Source organism: Struthio camelus, chromosome 14, assembly GCF_040807025.1.
Source record: "Struthio camelus isolate bStrCam1 chromosome 14, bStrCam1.hap1, whole genome shotgun sequence".
NCBI lineage: Eukaryota > Metazoa > Chordata > Aves > Struthioniformes > Struthionidae > Struthio > Struthio camelus.
In genome coordinates, this window is record NC_090955.1 from 7,695,484 (window position 1) to 7,710,659 (window position 15,176).

The 15,176-nt window shown below is 51.0% G+C and overlaps 1 protein-coding gene across 1 annotated transcript; it reads right to left on the reverse strand.

Moving 5' to 3' along the window:
- Window positions 1–391: 391 nt before the first annotated feature.
- Window positions 392–13,238, reverse strand: MCM2 (minichromosome maintenance complex component 2). Its single transcript, XM_068907605.1, has 16 exons — window positions 12,676–13,238; window positions 12,049–12,236; window positions 11,318–11,493; window positions 10,405–10,668; window positions 9,155–9,374; window positions 8,670–8,877; window positions 7,799–7,933; window positions 7,383–7,574; window positions 6,145–6,238; window positions 5,240–5,490; window positions 4,865–4,991; window positions 4,541–4,653; window positions 4,162–4,404; window positions 3,216–3,398; window positions 2,025–2,180; window positions 392–1,126 (listed from the first exon to the last, which is right to left on the reverse strand). Exons 1-16 carry the CDS (start codon window positions 12,679–12,681, stop codon window positions 1,016–1,018), a joined length of 2,667 nt encoding a protein of 888 aa, XP_068763706.1. The 5' UTR covers window positions 12,682–13,238; the 3' UTR covers window positions 392–1,015.
- Window positions 13,239–15,176: the final 1,938 nt, after the last annotated feature.

Below are 15,176 nucleotides of genomic sequence, written 5' to 3' on the forward strand. Positions count from 1 at the left end.
CTTTCCTCCCCGTGGCTGCCGAAGTTCCCAAAAGAACTTCTTTTCCCAAGGAAACACAAGGGTATTGAGAAACAAATGGATTCAAAATGCACACAAGGGAACTGCGTGCCAGCACAGCCCACCGTGACCTCCATGAACACCTCCAGCTCAGGTCTCCTCCACTACCACTCTCAAAAAAATACCACTGGAGTACTTCATCCTTAGCACAGGGGAAAAGGAGATGCTGTTCAGTTCAGGTGTCAGCATTTGGATTCAGCTGTAAATTCACATCTGCTCACAGAGCAGCACAGAGCTGGCACCCAATAAGGGAGGGGAAGCCCTTCCTCTAATGTTGCTGGACACTGCCCCAGGATGCACTGAAGGAGCTTTCACTGCCCATACCGATCACCACTAACATTAGAAACAGTTATGTTTTATTTAAGTTCTCATTTCTCCCCGTCCCCTCCCTTCCCCTGCAGAAACCAAGCACAAGGTCAACCCATGTGGGCACCTGGGGAAATGTCAAGCGTCAGGCACAAAGGCCTGGAGCTGAGAGGCTGGCTGGTTCATGGAGAGTTGAAAGCAGTCTCAATTATCAACCAGCAGGCTGCACAGTCGCCAGAGATGGGAAAAGAGAATCCCTGAGGGTGCTTGCAATCCAAAGGGCATGGATAAGGCAGACAAATGCTTTTCTAATGCTCCCTCTCTGCCCCTCCTGTAGATGAGCCCATAACAACTAGCAAAGAGCAAACACGCCATCTATGTGGCCAGCAATTTTCTCCCCGCTGGGCTCAGCTACAAGGCAAAACAGTGACTGAAGTTGCTAAACAGACTTAGCCGGGCACTTAACTACTTAACTCTGTTCTATTTACAAAGTCTTCAACAGCTCAGCACTCCCTTAATCCATAAGGCACAAAACAAGCAAGAGAATGTGCAGCTTAGTCCCTCTGGATCATGATCTTTGTAGCATTCCCGGGTGGGTGGCAACACCGAGGCTTCATCTCACAGCAGCACGTGGCAGACTCCACTGCCAGCCTCAGAACTGCTGGACAATCAGCTTCCGCTTCACGTCTCGGCTGAACCTGTTCATCTTGAACACTTCGCTGTCGTAGAAGGCAGAGAGGTTGTGGATGTTGATCTGCCGAGCCTGGGAGGAGGAAGGGGAGAACAAAAGTGTATTAAAAAAATAGGAACCATGTGGTTTTCCATAGCAGACGCTTCACACAATTTGACAGTCAGCAATCTCTGCTCAGCATGAACCACAACTGCAGTAGCAGGGGAGACTGTAGGTCAGGATGAAGGAGCATTGGCAGAGCTGAGCTGAGCAAAGAGGATGCTGGCTCAGCATCTGCCTGCTCTCAGCTTGTCCTTTTACTTCCACTAGAGCTAAAATACAGCTATTATTCAAGAGCCTACAAGACCTCTCCCAGTAGGAGTCAGTTTTGCAGGTCACCTCTAACTGGGGGTAGTCAAACAGGCAAGCACCAGGCTGGTAGCTATGGAGGGAATAGTTACTCTGTACCCTCAATGCGAGGAGCAGAAAAGCAGGAACCAGGGAAGCAAATACCGCTTCAATGCCAAGTAAGGTAAATACACTGCTGGGAATGGCATGAAGCCAGGAATGCATCCCCTGCACAGGGATGAGAGCACATTAGGGAGGAGAAGGGTGAGCTGGGAACTGGGAAAGTTCACACAAGCGGAGATTTTTCTGCTTATTTTTTCTTTAAACGCAAGTGCCAGGGAACTCATGTCTTCATTTACCTGCAAAGCAACAGTCATACTGCAGGATTTATCGTTCCAAACCCAAAGCTCTGTGGGGCTACATGAGAACTGAGGGGGAAGAAGATGGCACTCCCTAACAAGACAAGGGCAGAGACAGATGAAGCAGTCCCATTTCTGGGGGTTTTATTGATTAACACAAGGCTTCTCTGATGCCATAACGCAGAAAGTGAAGTTACAAGTTTGAGAGCACCCCCGTGGTTGTGAGACTGCAGACGGAGAGCAGCTGCCAGCCCCTGAGAAGGCTTGTTACAATAAGCCCATACCTTATCCACTAGGTCCTTTTCTGGGACTTCTATGGTGTCTTGCTGGGTCCCATAGCGGTTTCTCTGGTACATCACCTGCTCTGCGACCAGCTGCTTCAGGATGAACAGCAGCAGCTCATTGTTGTCTCGCTTGAATGAAAGATAGCGGGAGAACGTCTGGGAGGGAAGATGAGAGGAGCCAAAAGAGTTAGGAACCGAGTGACGCACTGCAGGTCTTCCATGCCCGACACCAACCAACCCCCTCCTCCCACAAAGCACAAGGGGAGCCAAATGACACCACTGTCACCTGCACCCGTAGCATCTCCTAAGGGACTCGGGCCTTGCCAGGCTGCCACCTGCACATGCACTTACACAACGGCCCCGTAACAGCCAAGACAGTTCTCTGCTGGCTGCTCTCAAACCTGCTGCTGACTGCAATCTCTGCAAGGGCCACGCAACCAGCCCTGGAGCTTCCCAGAGGCTGACTGCACACCACTGCGCAGGGCTGCCCTTGGGGGAAGGGAAAGACAAGGAGTAGCTTCCCTTTGCCCAGACTGCCCTGTGCCTTCCTCAGCAGACACTCATATTTGGCTGGCTCTTCGCAGTCAAAGAGAGAGGCCACGAGTCGCCCAGACTGAGGGCAGGCTCTCGGAGTGGATAAATGCCAGGCTGCAGCCAGCCAAGAGCTGTTCAGAGCCAGGTCCTGCCACTCGGAGAGAAGGGCAGACTCTTGCACGCTAAACCACAGCGAGGGCCACACTGTGGTTAACTGCCCCCAGAGGAGCCCTAGAGCTGCACACAGAAAAACAGTGAAGAAACTAACTGCCTGTTTGACTCCATCACCATTACCTGGCAGCAGCAGTAGTGGGAGTCCTGTGCCAAAACAGGAGTGAAGGGGTCAAAAGAGGAGAGATTCTGCAGTGCTTTGGATACAGAGACTCAGGACACACTTCCTGCCTCACATCTCTCAGCCTCAACAAAGCACAGCTCCTAAGAGAGCTTACGTGCCCCACCACAGACTGAGGACAGCCACGTAGCAGTGCCTTCAGACTCTCAATGCTCCATTTACACAGGCTTGCCACCTTGCCCTGCAGGACAGGACCATGCTGAGCCTGGGCGCGTCCCTTCCCATGGCCAGAGCAGCCAGAGAGGCTGCAGTCGAACCCACGGGCCCTGGGGTGCAGCTACTACCCTCGGCAGGTGCGCACCCACCTTGCGCATGCTCCGCATGACGCTGAACTTCTGCGTGTCAATAAAGCTCTCCAGCATCACCCGGATGGCCATGTTGACGTCATCTTCCACCACATAATCCCGCAGGTGCATGCGGGCGTGAGCCTCTGCCATCCGGATCATGGACTCGATGTGACGCACCGTGATGGGGATGCTGCCGGTTGCCTGAGGAGGGAGAAGATTTTACTGCAAAATAAAAGGCATGGGGCTAGAAAGGCAGCTGCTCTGCTTCAGAACCTACTTGCTACCATAGAGAACTGCTCTCAGGCCTTTGAGGACCTTTCCAGGCTAAGGAGGCTCTGCCACCTGCTGGCACATCTGCACAGAGCAGCAAAGCCTCTCCTATTCAACATTTTAATTCACCAAGGTATGAGGGGATGCTACTCTGGGTCTCTCTTTGCCATTGTTTAGTGTCTTGCCAGGAACAGCAATCCCCTGTCACCTACTAGGGGGCTAAAGACAATAAAAACGTAGTCTGCCCAAGCTCCCAAAACTTCCCTCTGACCTTAGCAACTTCCTCTTCTTGGAATAAGGGAGGAGGAAGAGGATAAAATGAGCCCAAGAGATCCCATAGACAAAAGAGAAGGGTATTCCTATGCAAAACAGTTCCATGTAGTGCACCAGGAGCATGCGGGGCTGAACTAATACAGGTATCTCCCACAGGCCTGCCAGACTCAGCCACAAGAGGACCTCGCAATGGCAGGCACTTGTACACGTTTCCAGTCCATTGATTATCAACAGGCAAGACTCGCATTAGATTAAGAATCATCTGTTCAGCAGACACTGCTGGATCTGCCTGTCTCTCATAAAAAAGCGGCACAGGCTCTTGTTATGTGAATAGCTAGAACGTGTCAAACGACGCTGGAGCAGTCAGTGGCTGATTGTAGTCTGGGTATGTACTTCTTCCCTTTTTTCTCAGTATCCTCACCATAGATTCTTTCCTGAGGTCACTGTACATCCGGGCCACCTTGTCCTGGTCCATCTGGTTGAGTTTGGGGTGGACCTTCTCTTTGGCATAGATGATGTATTTCCTCAGGATCTCCTGAGGAATGGGTTCGACCCCATAGGTGTTGGGAAGAATCACCTCATTGGCATCGCCATTCACTGCCTCCTTACTACCTGGGTGGTGCTTGACATGGCTGCCAACAACGAACCGGGCAAGCATTTCATCCTACAAGTGAGCAGTGGAGTAACAGGAACAGAAGTCACTCAGTGGACAGTAAAACACAGTGGGCATCTGCAGCTGAGCATCCCAACAGCAACACCACAAACCCAGCACAAACTCAGATTCATAGCACAGCCTATACCTGCACAGGGTCCACTGTGTCTCTCACCACACACAGGATGTCGAATCGAGAGATGATGGGCTCTGTCAGGTCTACGTTCTCCGAGAAAGTCAATGATGGGTCATATCGCCCACCTGCATCACAGAGACAAACCTCAAGGTCAAACACAGACTCCAAGGGTGAAGCATTGAAGCAAACACAGATCTGCACAGGAAGCCTTCATTGCTTGTTCTCTGCTCCAGACTGGAGAAACCAAGCAGAGGCAGGGGAAGCGATGCTGCAGTGTTTGTGACAACAGACTGATGTTGGAGACCAGAGATGGTCCTGTGGTTCCCCAGCACTTACCTATAGGATTGGCAGCAGCAATAACTGTGCAACGGGCTTGCAAGGATGTGACAATGCCTGCTTTGGAAATGGAAATGCTTTGCTGTTCCATGGCTTCGTGGATGCTGGTCCTATCCTGGTCATTCATCTATGAGAAAGCAAGGATGACCTGAACTGAATCTACGTCTATACCCGTTGCCCAATGCACCAAGGGGAATTAGCTTGTGTGGGAAGCTCTGAAAAGGTAGCATACTACGTTATGGACTAGAAAAGGGCCTAACCAAACTGCAGGAACTCCAGTTGGCTGGGGGATGGTAGCCCGAGTTACAGTGCCTCCTCATCGCCAGTCCATCCACAGCTCAGCCTTCCCACAGAGACGATGAAGCTGGGACTCACCTTGTCGAATTCGTCAATCAGGCAAACACCTCTGTCAGCCAGCACGAGGGCTCCTGCCTCCAAAGTCCACTCCTTGCTGACCGGGTGCCTCTGGACATAGGCTGTGAGGCCTACAGCAGAGGCGCCCTGGCCAGTGGTGAAGATGGCTCTGCTAGACGCCTTCTCTATGTACTTAAGAAACTGAGATTTCGCAGTACCAGGGTCGCCACACAGAAGCACATTGATGTCACCACGGACTTTGTGTTTGCCGCCTACAACAGAAATGGGAGAGAGGCAGGTGAGTCCTCTGTGTGCACTTGGATAGCAACCCTGCCCTGTAGGCCACAGAGCTGAAGGGAAGGCAAAGAGCAGGCAGGGGAAACACGTTACAGAGAACTTGAGGGAAAATCAGCTTTGGATGCTGACACATTTTGTTACAGTTTAGAGCACCCGGAAACACCAAAGTAACGAAGGACAAAAGTTAGTGGCAGCAGAGCATGAGCAGGCAGAATCCACAGCAGAACTTCTCACTTCCCACTGCAACTGCAGCTTTTTAAAATGCAGGTGAGAAAAGCAACATTTCTAACCTCACTGAATACTTCCTTCTAAGAAGTCAGGATGCCAAGAGGTCAAACCTCTGCAGGACATCAAACCTGACCTTCTAGAGGAGGAGAGATAAAAATATGCCCAGGTTTGCAGCAGGAGCTGCTTTCAGTCTTAGCATTTCAACTCCTACACCAAATGTGTAGTGTGATAAAAACAGTCACTTCCACCACAGATATCCCTTAGTCTGTTACCTCGTCTGTCACCAAGAAACACAGACAACTCTAACCACTCTCATTGCAACAGTGCAGACGAACCCAGATCCATTTGCTTTCAGCTGAGTGAAGCAGCAGCATGTGACACCAAATACAAGTGACACCCACCTGGGTTTTTGGGCTCCCCACCAAACAGAGCTAAAGCCAAGCCTCTCTTGATATCTTCATGCCCATAAATAGATGGGGCAATGCTGGCAAAAATCTGAAAGGAAAATCGGATAAGTTGTCCAGAGAATACCATTGCTCAGTCTGGGCAGAATTTGGCATGAAAAATACTAAGGCACAGTACCTACAGTTCCTCTGAGAATACTGCTTTTTCCAAAGGGTCCTTTAACCACTGAGAGGTGGCTGAATATTTCAAATTTAACTATCCGCCCAGCGTCCCCTAAAGTTGCTGCACAAAAATGGTGCTGTCGGACCATGGGAGATGCTGGAGTCCGGTGCTGGAAACTCCTGACACTGCCTCCGCACTGCTGTTGTGCACAGAGCACACTGGAGGGGCTGTGCCTGTTATCAGGTATTGTTAGGCTGGAGACCTTGATTCAATTTGAGACTTGCTGACTGCACGTGAGAGTAGCTGGATGCGCTGTGCTGCACACAATTTGCCATCGTGGTCAAGCATTCGTTATTATAAACAACTGATGTACTTTCTCAAGGGTATTCTGATAATATCCTGATGCTGGAAACTACTGATTTCAAACCAGCCCTGGCTCAAAAGAAGCTGCTCCACCCACTGGGAACTGCACAGTGAATACTAAACTGTGTGACCAAGGTAACAGAATGAAGTCCCCACACTAGAGAGCCTAAACCCATCCCAAGTGAGGTTCCATGCGCACTCACGTGTTCCAAGTGCTTTGTCCCTCTGAGTACTGCATTCAGGTCTTTCCATGCAGAGAGAAGCAAAGCTAAGACTTCCACAGCTTAAGCTAATAACATCCCTTTTAACAGGATCGGAAACACAAGCATCGGCTCCTCAGAACACTTCCTCTCACCTTTCTTTCAGGATATGGGGAGAGAGAATTATCATCATATATTTAAATAGCGTCTGACTGTCTTTCACCCTTTTGTGATGTGGAAGGCTCAGAGAAGGGAGGGGAGAAACAGAGTATCTAATCCCAAAAAGTACAAGGAGAGAGTGCCCTATGGACCTCCTTCCTGTAACTCATCTCGTCAACAGCTGTCTGAGAGCTACAGAAGACCAGATGTTTTCAGGCAGGAGTGGGATTTCTAAAAGTTCCTCTGACCACTGTTTTGCCAGCTGATAACTTCCATCATTCTCTGATCCAACTGCAAGGTGATGGTCAGCTGTCAGCAGGAAGAGGAGGCCTGTTTTGAGGCTGACTCACCTTCTCTCCAATTTGCTCGTCTTTGGACAGACCCACAATCACTTTCACATCCTCATCAGTCAGCTCGCCGATGGCCAGCTTGTTGTCCTTCTTGGCAATGTGGTTGGCCAGGATCACGGTCGCGAACACTGGGAACCCATTGGCAGTGTTCAAGGAGCCGTCGTAGTTGTTGTGGTAGATCCCTGTTAGCTCCTGGAAACCAGGAGAGGTTGTATCAGTTCCCACACAGTATAGAACGGCCCCCTCTTTCCATTTTAAGATACCAATATTGAAAGTAGCTGTCCAAATGTGTCTGAGGATAACCCCTCCCCACATCTCTTCCGCATATAACTATCCAGGTCCCTTTGATCTTATTGTCAGTGAGTTTAAAAATGCTGTGCTCACCCTGTGCATGACGACTTAAACAATTTACTCACAATCTCATCCCCTGGCTTGCAGCTGTCAACCAGATCGGCGAGGAGAATGGCATCCTTGGAGCGGGGCAGCCTGCCAGCAGCTACCTTCCCAGGGCTCTCCTGAATTTTGATGCGCTGATAGTTCTGATAGACTGTCTGCAGCAACAACATAAAAGTTACCCAGCAAGTCTTGCTGGTATTAGCAGTGCTGGTGGTTTTCAAAGGCACCTCACTGGAAAAAGTCCATTTGAAGATTTACTAGACTTTGAGTAGTAACTAAGGGCATGAAGGGATGCAGGTTGTTAGGAGCAATTCTAGGGTGTGATGGACAACCATGGGGACAGCAAAGTTCTTTGCCGCACCTAGCCTCTGCATTTCAGCCTCCAAGATCCACCCAAATCTTGGACTGGTTCCTGCAGGACACCATGCTTGTAATGGTCAAAGATGTCAGAGCACAGAAGGAAAGCCAGAATTCTCCACATCAATGATTTTGCTACTGTCCTCTAGTTTCCTTAACTGGCAGATCAGGAAATACTGACCTAACTTGGGAAGGAGGAGAGCTGGATGCTTTGCATTTGCATTTTTACAATACTGATAGGTAACTACGTACCACAGAGAAGAAGGCGGCAAAAGATTCAGCTCAAACACTAACAAAGAGACAGTAAAGGACTTTTGGGTGCCAAATGAGGCAGATTCAGGTCATTAACTCAAATACCTATGTAGAACAAGATCTGTGTTCTACATATAGCATTACTGCCCTCTCACAGCATCAAGCTTGTTCAAAGGGAGGGAGCCAAGATCAGGTGGGGAGAACAGGCAATGCAGCAGCCTGGGCAGGACAAGCAGACAACCATGTCCAGATAAGAGATTCCCAGGTGCCCACATCTCTTACCTCTTCCATGTTGATTTCGAAGGGACCAAGAGACTGACACTCTGGACAGGAACCAGGTTTCACCTCCTGGTTCTGAGATTGGAAGAAGGGTCCTAGGATGAAGCTGCACTTGCTGCAGTTGTATTTGACCATGCTGAGCTGAGGTAGGACCCCTGTGCAACTTGTCACTACCCCGCTGGTTCGGATCAACTGGTTTAAGTGCAGTTGCCTAGGGAAAGACAGAGTGATGCTGGATGCTTGCAGGGCGTAGAGAAAGCAGAAGACCGAGAAGGCACTCTCGCTACAAGGCACAACTGGTAAAGGTTTAATAGGAAACAGTCATCAGTAAGCGTTTTCTCCTGAGGTTTGTGTTTTACCTTTGGGAACACTGGAAGTTAATCCTTAAACTGAAATCTTTCCTGTCTTAGGCTCAGTCACCCTGTTGGACCTATCCAGAGCTTTAGCAAGCAGTCTAGCTCTCCTGAGCTGGTAATTCTGCTGCTTACCTGAGTGACCGCAGCTCTTCCACCAGAGGGAGGTGGGAGATACGGACATGGATCTCCTGAGCAATACGATCATACTTGGGATACATGGCCAACACCACTTCCTTGGCTGCTTCATCAAAGATCTTCAGCATTTCTGCTGGGGCCTCAGGCAGAAAGTAGGCAAGGACATGTTCCTGAGCAGCCAGATCTTCATAGTTCACCACCAAGCTCTCTCTGTTTTCTGGAGAAAACGAGGAGGTGAATTTTATTTTCAACCTGCTCACCCCTTGAAAAGCCTGCAAAAGACTAGAAGAGACCAGAAGAGACATGCCTGTTTTCTGCAGGTTTTGCTGATGTCTATACCTCCCATGAAAAAATATTCAGCGGTCAAGAAGTTGAAAATGGTTGGAAAACTGTTTTACAATCATATTTCTGCCAAATTCTTTACCAGTACCAAACTTTTGATTGTTCCTCACCAGTTCAGCACAGATATTTCCCAGGCTCAGTGTTCCTGAAATTCAGAAGCCTCACTCCAACACGTAACTCCACCACAGACCTCCAAGAAACATAAATTAACATGAGAAACAACTGTGCTGGATGGCTGGCAAAAACCTTCTGTGTCTTATTTGTCTTGTTCCTTCCCAGGAACATAACTTTTATTTTCTTGCTGTACAACACTGATCCTGATCCCGTACTCAGGCTTCTGGAGCATTTGCCTCAATATAAAGAAGAAATACAAGCAACTACAGTTACCTGAGCTGTTCTTAGATGTGACAATTTCTGCTCTTAAAATTTATCAATGACAGCCTTAAAGACTGCTGCTTCTGTCAGCTCCTAGTCAGAACAGGTGGCTGTAACACTAACATCGTTTCCAAGTCACAAGGTCTATTTGTGTCCCCTCACTGGATAATCCAGTTTCCAGTGTGCGAAAGTAACTGGCACAGACAGCAAGTAATTGTTGTCTCTTTCAGCTCGTGAGCTTGCAGACCACAGTCTGCTGCCCCACATATTTTTTTGCCAGCATTTCTATGGTATGAATATTAATGAGTAGCAGAGGCCAAGGGCCTTCCAATTAGTAATCCAGAATCAAAGAAGATAGTAGAAATGCTTCCATTATTCATTTATCTCCATCAGTATCGGAGTTCTTTAGAGTGCTGACTCAATGTCTGGCACAAACAGGGCAGGCAGGCAAAATCCGCTTATGGACTGGTGCACTGGAAAGTACTGGAAACCACATAAAGAGGAGAGAGCCTGCAATCACCAAGCCCTACCTTTGCACATGTCGCTGATCCTCTCCTTGAAAACATTGTGTCCATGGTCATCCACATGGGTCTTCAGGAAGTTCTTGAAACGGTGGTAGATCTCAAGTCGGGGAGCTGCCATGGAAACCCATTCCCTCACTGAGTGCCCCTTCATGTCTTCCAGATTCTCGATGCTCTCGATCATATCTTCATCCTCCTCTTCCATGCCATCAGCAGCCCGTTCTGCCAGCCGCCTCTTCCGCGAAGGGCGATCTTCATCTTCATCGTCACTATCTAAAGATGGGGAGCAGAAGCTGGTCAGAGTTGAGATTCCCATTCCCACTCCTCGGACTAGTCACAGTTGCATTGAACAGGCTTTGGAAGCAAAGAGGTCAAAGCCTGGGATACAAACACGGGGCCATCTTAGGCTCAGCCACCCTCAAGCTCAATTCTAGCCTGGCTCCTACATCTTTCACAATGTAGCTACAGACCTTATCGGGGGCAAAACAAGAATATTCTTATTCAGCAGCACCCACACATGGTCATTAATATGCTAAAGGAGGAAGGCCAAGGCATGGACTTCCAAGCGCAATAAAGGCCCCCGCAGCCATCCCACAAAAGTCTCTGTAGGAACACCAACCCCAGCACACTCCCCAGCGTACGCTAGGTACAATCAATCCCATACCCTTGATACAGGCCTGGGATCCTGACTTTGTTTCAGCAGCAACCAGAAGCCCACATCAAAGGGATTCTCTGCTGGGGAGTCCAATCAAGCCCACTGCCAGAAACTTCTCTAGGAACCCAAATGTACCCTGAGCCACTGGAGCTCCACAGACCTCCTTGCCTTTCTTATGGTAAGAGAGGCTAGCTCCCCCACAAAGGCCACATTACAGTCAACCATACAAAATCAGCAGCCTACCTGTAAAAGCTCATCGACACCTACCGTAAAGCAACCCCCTCCTCATGCGGCCCAAGCCCTGCTCCAGCTCGCGGTCTCGCTGCCTCATTGCTCGCTCTGCGGCTTCCCGCTGGCTGGCGGTCAGTTCCTCCACGTCTTCATCATCCAAGGCCAGGCCCTCTGCTTCATAGACATCCAGCTCTGGGATGGGGCGGTAGTCCCTAGTACGCACAGATAGCACTGTATCAGGCCACGCTCCGGATCTCCAGCTCATCTCTGGCTACTGCCGGATTGGTGTCAGGGCAGCTATTTTGCAGCAAGATCGAACATGTTGAGCAGGAGGACGTTTTACAGAGAAAGATGCCCGGCAGTACAAAGGGCTCCAGCACCATAATAATGAATGCCAGCATTCAAGCCTTTGTGTTGTAAAGTTTACTATCTTGCCAGCAGACCTGGCTAAGTAACAAAACAGCAAAATTTATGCCTGCAAGAGTAAGGAGTTGGGCTGGATGTGCATCACACAGGCCCTCCCGGGAAGATCCAGGTTTATCCACACTGGCTGAAACGGCATTTTGCTCCCAATCAGCAATTTGCTTTGTTCTTCCAGGACTTGATTGATACGCTGCCCAGACCCCTCACCACAAGTACCAGTACGCTAGAGGTGTCCCACCACGGCTAAAGGCCCCTGGGCCGCTGGCTGCATCCAGGTCCCCCTTAGCAAACCCCCGTTCCCCAGACACAACCCCTGGGGAAGCTGGCTCCACGGGTTTCCTTACCTTTCCATGCCTTCCCCGATGAGCTCTTCCCCTTCTTCCTCCTCTTCGGGGAGCCCCTCGGTCCCCAGGAGCCCTTCGGACTCATCCTCGAAGGGGGGCAGGTCCCGCCCGGGGCTGGACGTGAAGGCATCGCCCCGGCGCGAGCTGCGCACGGGGCTGGTGGCCGCGGCCTGCGACTCGGAGGAGTCCTGCAAGGAGGGAGCGGGTGAGGGCGGCGGGGGCCGGTGGCGGGGCCGGGGCACCCTCCTGCCCGGCACCGGGCGGGGGGAGGGAGAGGGGGGAAGGCGTTCAGCGCTCCCAGATTTGCCCTCCTTGCAAATGACAACGGAGATGCAGGGAGGGGGGATTAATCCTCAGAACCCAAAGCAGCCACAGGGGAAGGGAAAGGCTCCGGTCCCTCCCATCGCCGGCTCCCTTCTCCGGTGCAGGGCACCGGGAAGACTTTCCACGGCACTTAGCGTGTTCCCGGTTGGAGAACCCCGACCGCCCCCCCCCCCGAAATTCCCCCTGAACTCCGCGCAACGGTGCAAAGACGCCCGCGGCGAGAAGGAAGCGGGGTCTGCACCCCGCGGGGATCGCGCCTGGAGCCGCACAGCTCCGCTGCCCCCGCCCGGCCCGGCCGCTCACCGCCATCACCGCCGCTTCTTCCTGCCCTAGCCGGATTCCGCGCGAAAAAGTCCCACGTGGTCGGCAAAAGCGCGCGAAACCTCATGAATAATAGAAAGGGTGCTGGTAGGTCACGCCCCCCTCGTGAATATGCATGACGCGCCGTGGCGGGAGCAGGCTGCTGGCGGGAGGCGGGGTGGGGCGTGCGGGCAGGAGAGGGTGGTGGGTCGGGAGGGGTGCGCGGGGGCGAGACGCCCCATCCCTAGGGACACCCAGCCAAGGTGGCTGCTCACGCCTCAGGTGCCCGATGGGGAGCCAGTGACTGGGGACGTTGGGGCCTCCGCACCGCTGAGGGGTAGCGCTGAACCCCACTACTCTCCGGCCTGGCCTCCCCAGGCCTGTCGTGGCGAGATGTCACATCCCCAGTGGCTGCTGGCACGCTCCCTGCTTCCCCCGTCGCATCCACAGGCTCTGGGGACGAGGGGCCTGGCAGCCCGCAGTCATTCCCACGTTCTGCGTGCTGTCACATCTAGCGTAACGCCGTCTGGCTGCGCCTGCCAGGCTGTCATGCTGGACTTCCTCGTGCCAGGAATTTGAGTCATGGGACAGATCCTGAAGTGAATTCATGTGTAGATATTCTAACGGCTGCCCCTTTTATTTCAAAATCAATCTGCCTTGACCAGGTTTGCACTGGCTCCTGTGAAATCCATTTGAATCATCTTTATTCCATATAGGTTCACACTGAAAGTACAAGACGGAAAGTACAAGACGCGGGAATATGGTTCTGGTGTTATTTTTCTGATATGAGTCTGTATGTAATAATAATAAGAAGCAGCTAATCAAGGCGGTTCTGAAAGACAGCCACATCTGTCTCCACAGCTGCTCAACGTTGTTCAACACCTGCGCAGTGAGTGATGCCATTTAGGACAGGAAGTGAAGACGCGCACCTGTCCCATAGAAACTAGAAGAGGAATTTCGAGACAGAGAACATACTAATGGGCTGCTGCTTGGCAAGGGCACGAGCTGGAAAACTCTTGCACTCTAGCCACAGGCTCTAGCATAACTGCAGATGGTTTGGACTTTGGAGATCTGTCTTCTCTGAAGGGTATCTGACAACCTTTTAATATCAGGGTGTCTGTATATTTGGCAGCACTTAAATGTGGGACAGTAACACTGAAACAGGAGGCACAAGAAGCAAAAGTGACTAAGGAGGCAGCTGACAATCATAGACCTGAAATGCCTCTTCCAGGAGCCCAGATGGATGATTCAGCCTGGTACTAATATAGCAAAGCAGAAGCATCACGATATAAATAGGAGAGCAGCTCAGCCTCATCTCTGCAACACATGATGCAGGAGCATGCCGTGTGCTGGCTGGTGCTGAGGCTGGACCGGAGGCTCCCGATCCCCTAGAAATGCCCCTACCTGTAGGCTTTTAGGCACCACCATAGCTTATAAGAAGGTAGCACTGGACCTGTGGTAAGGTGGGTGCTGTTTGACAAGGCCCAAGTGGTGAGACTGCGATGAACTGGTCTCGCCACGGGGTGCCACTGTCTCTCCAGGCACAGGATGGCTGGATGGACAGCTTTTCTGTCCCCTCTCTTTTCCAGTCTCCTTTCTGGAGGACCTTGTGTCCCTGTTCTCCCTGTTCTCTCTGGGTACTGGCTTTGAGCTGACTTGTGCTTCAGGTGGGATGCTCAGCCTCTTTGAGAAGAACTGAGTTTGGGCAGCTAAAGCCATCACTAAAACCAGGCGGTTGTCATGCGTGCGGAAGGTCTCCTTCTGCTGTGCTAGAGACTATGCAGTGGGGCATGTGAGGGCTGAGGTATGGAGAGGGCCTGTCTGCACTGAGGCTGTTGGTCAGGACGTGGATAAACTCTGCTGTTATTCCCAGGTGGCTGTCTAGTGTCCTGTGTGAGCTTGTTGGGGTGAACTCAGTTGAATATCAAACTCCTGACTGTACCAAAACACACCTCTAGGATTTTGCAAACCACCAGTGTACTGCTGCAAGTCCCAACAGCAAGAGAGGACAGGAGGAACATTGAGGACTGAATTCCCAGTGCACAGAAGGGCAGAGACACATCAATACAGCCCATGTTGTATCCTGTGGAACAAATTTATGTCTGAAAATAGAAATCAGTAGCTAAGTAGAAACAACACAGCCACATCTGTCTCTCCAGTTGCTCAGCACCTGCACAGCAAATCAGTACAGGCCAGGAAGTAATATCCTGTCCAGTAGCCTGATCCAACACAAACGGGAAGAGTGTTTTAGAGAGAGAAGATATCCTAGAAGAGTGGAATTTGGTGACGATATTAGAACATGATACTATCTTAGAAACCATGACTGCACCTACTGCCTCTGAGGAGTGCAAGCCAGGTGAGATTGCCACGGGATAGCAGACTGGAGCAGGTAAAGCATCAAGTGCCAGCTTTCCTTGAAGTCCTCAAGGTTATACTAAGGCTGCTAAATACCACCAGTCTGGCAACACTGTGAGTGACACGGCAAGGACAAACTGAGTGAGCCT

Bases quoted from the DNA above. Each gene is read 5' to 3' on its own strand.
- MCM2 (XM_068907605.1), bottom strand. The intron at 7,575-7,798 runs GTGAGTAAATTG...CCTGGTTTCCAG, and splicing joins GCAAGCCAGGGGATGAGATT to GAGCTAACAGGGATCTACCA. The intron at 1,127-2,024 runs GTATGGGCTTAT...TCCTCCTCCCAG, and splicing joins AAAAGGACCTAGTGGATAAG to GCTCGGCAGATCAACATCCA.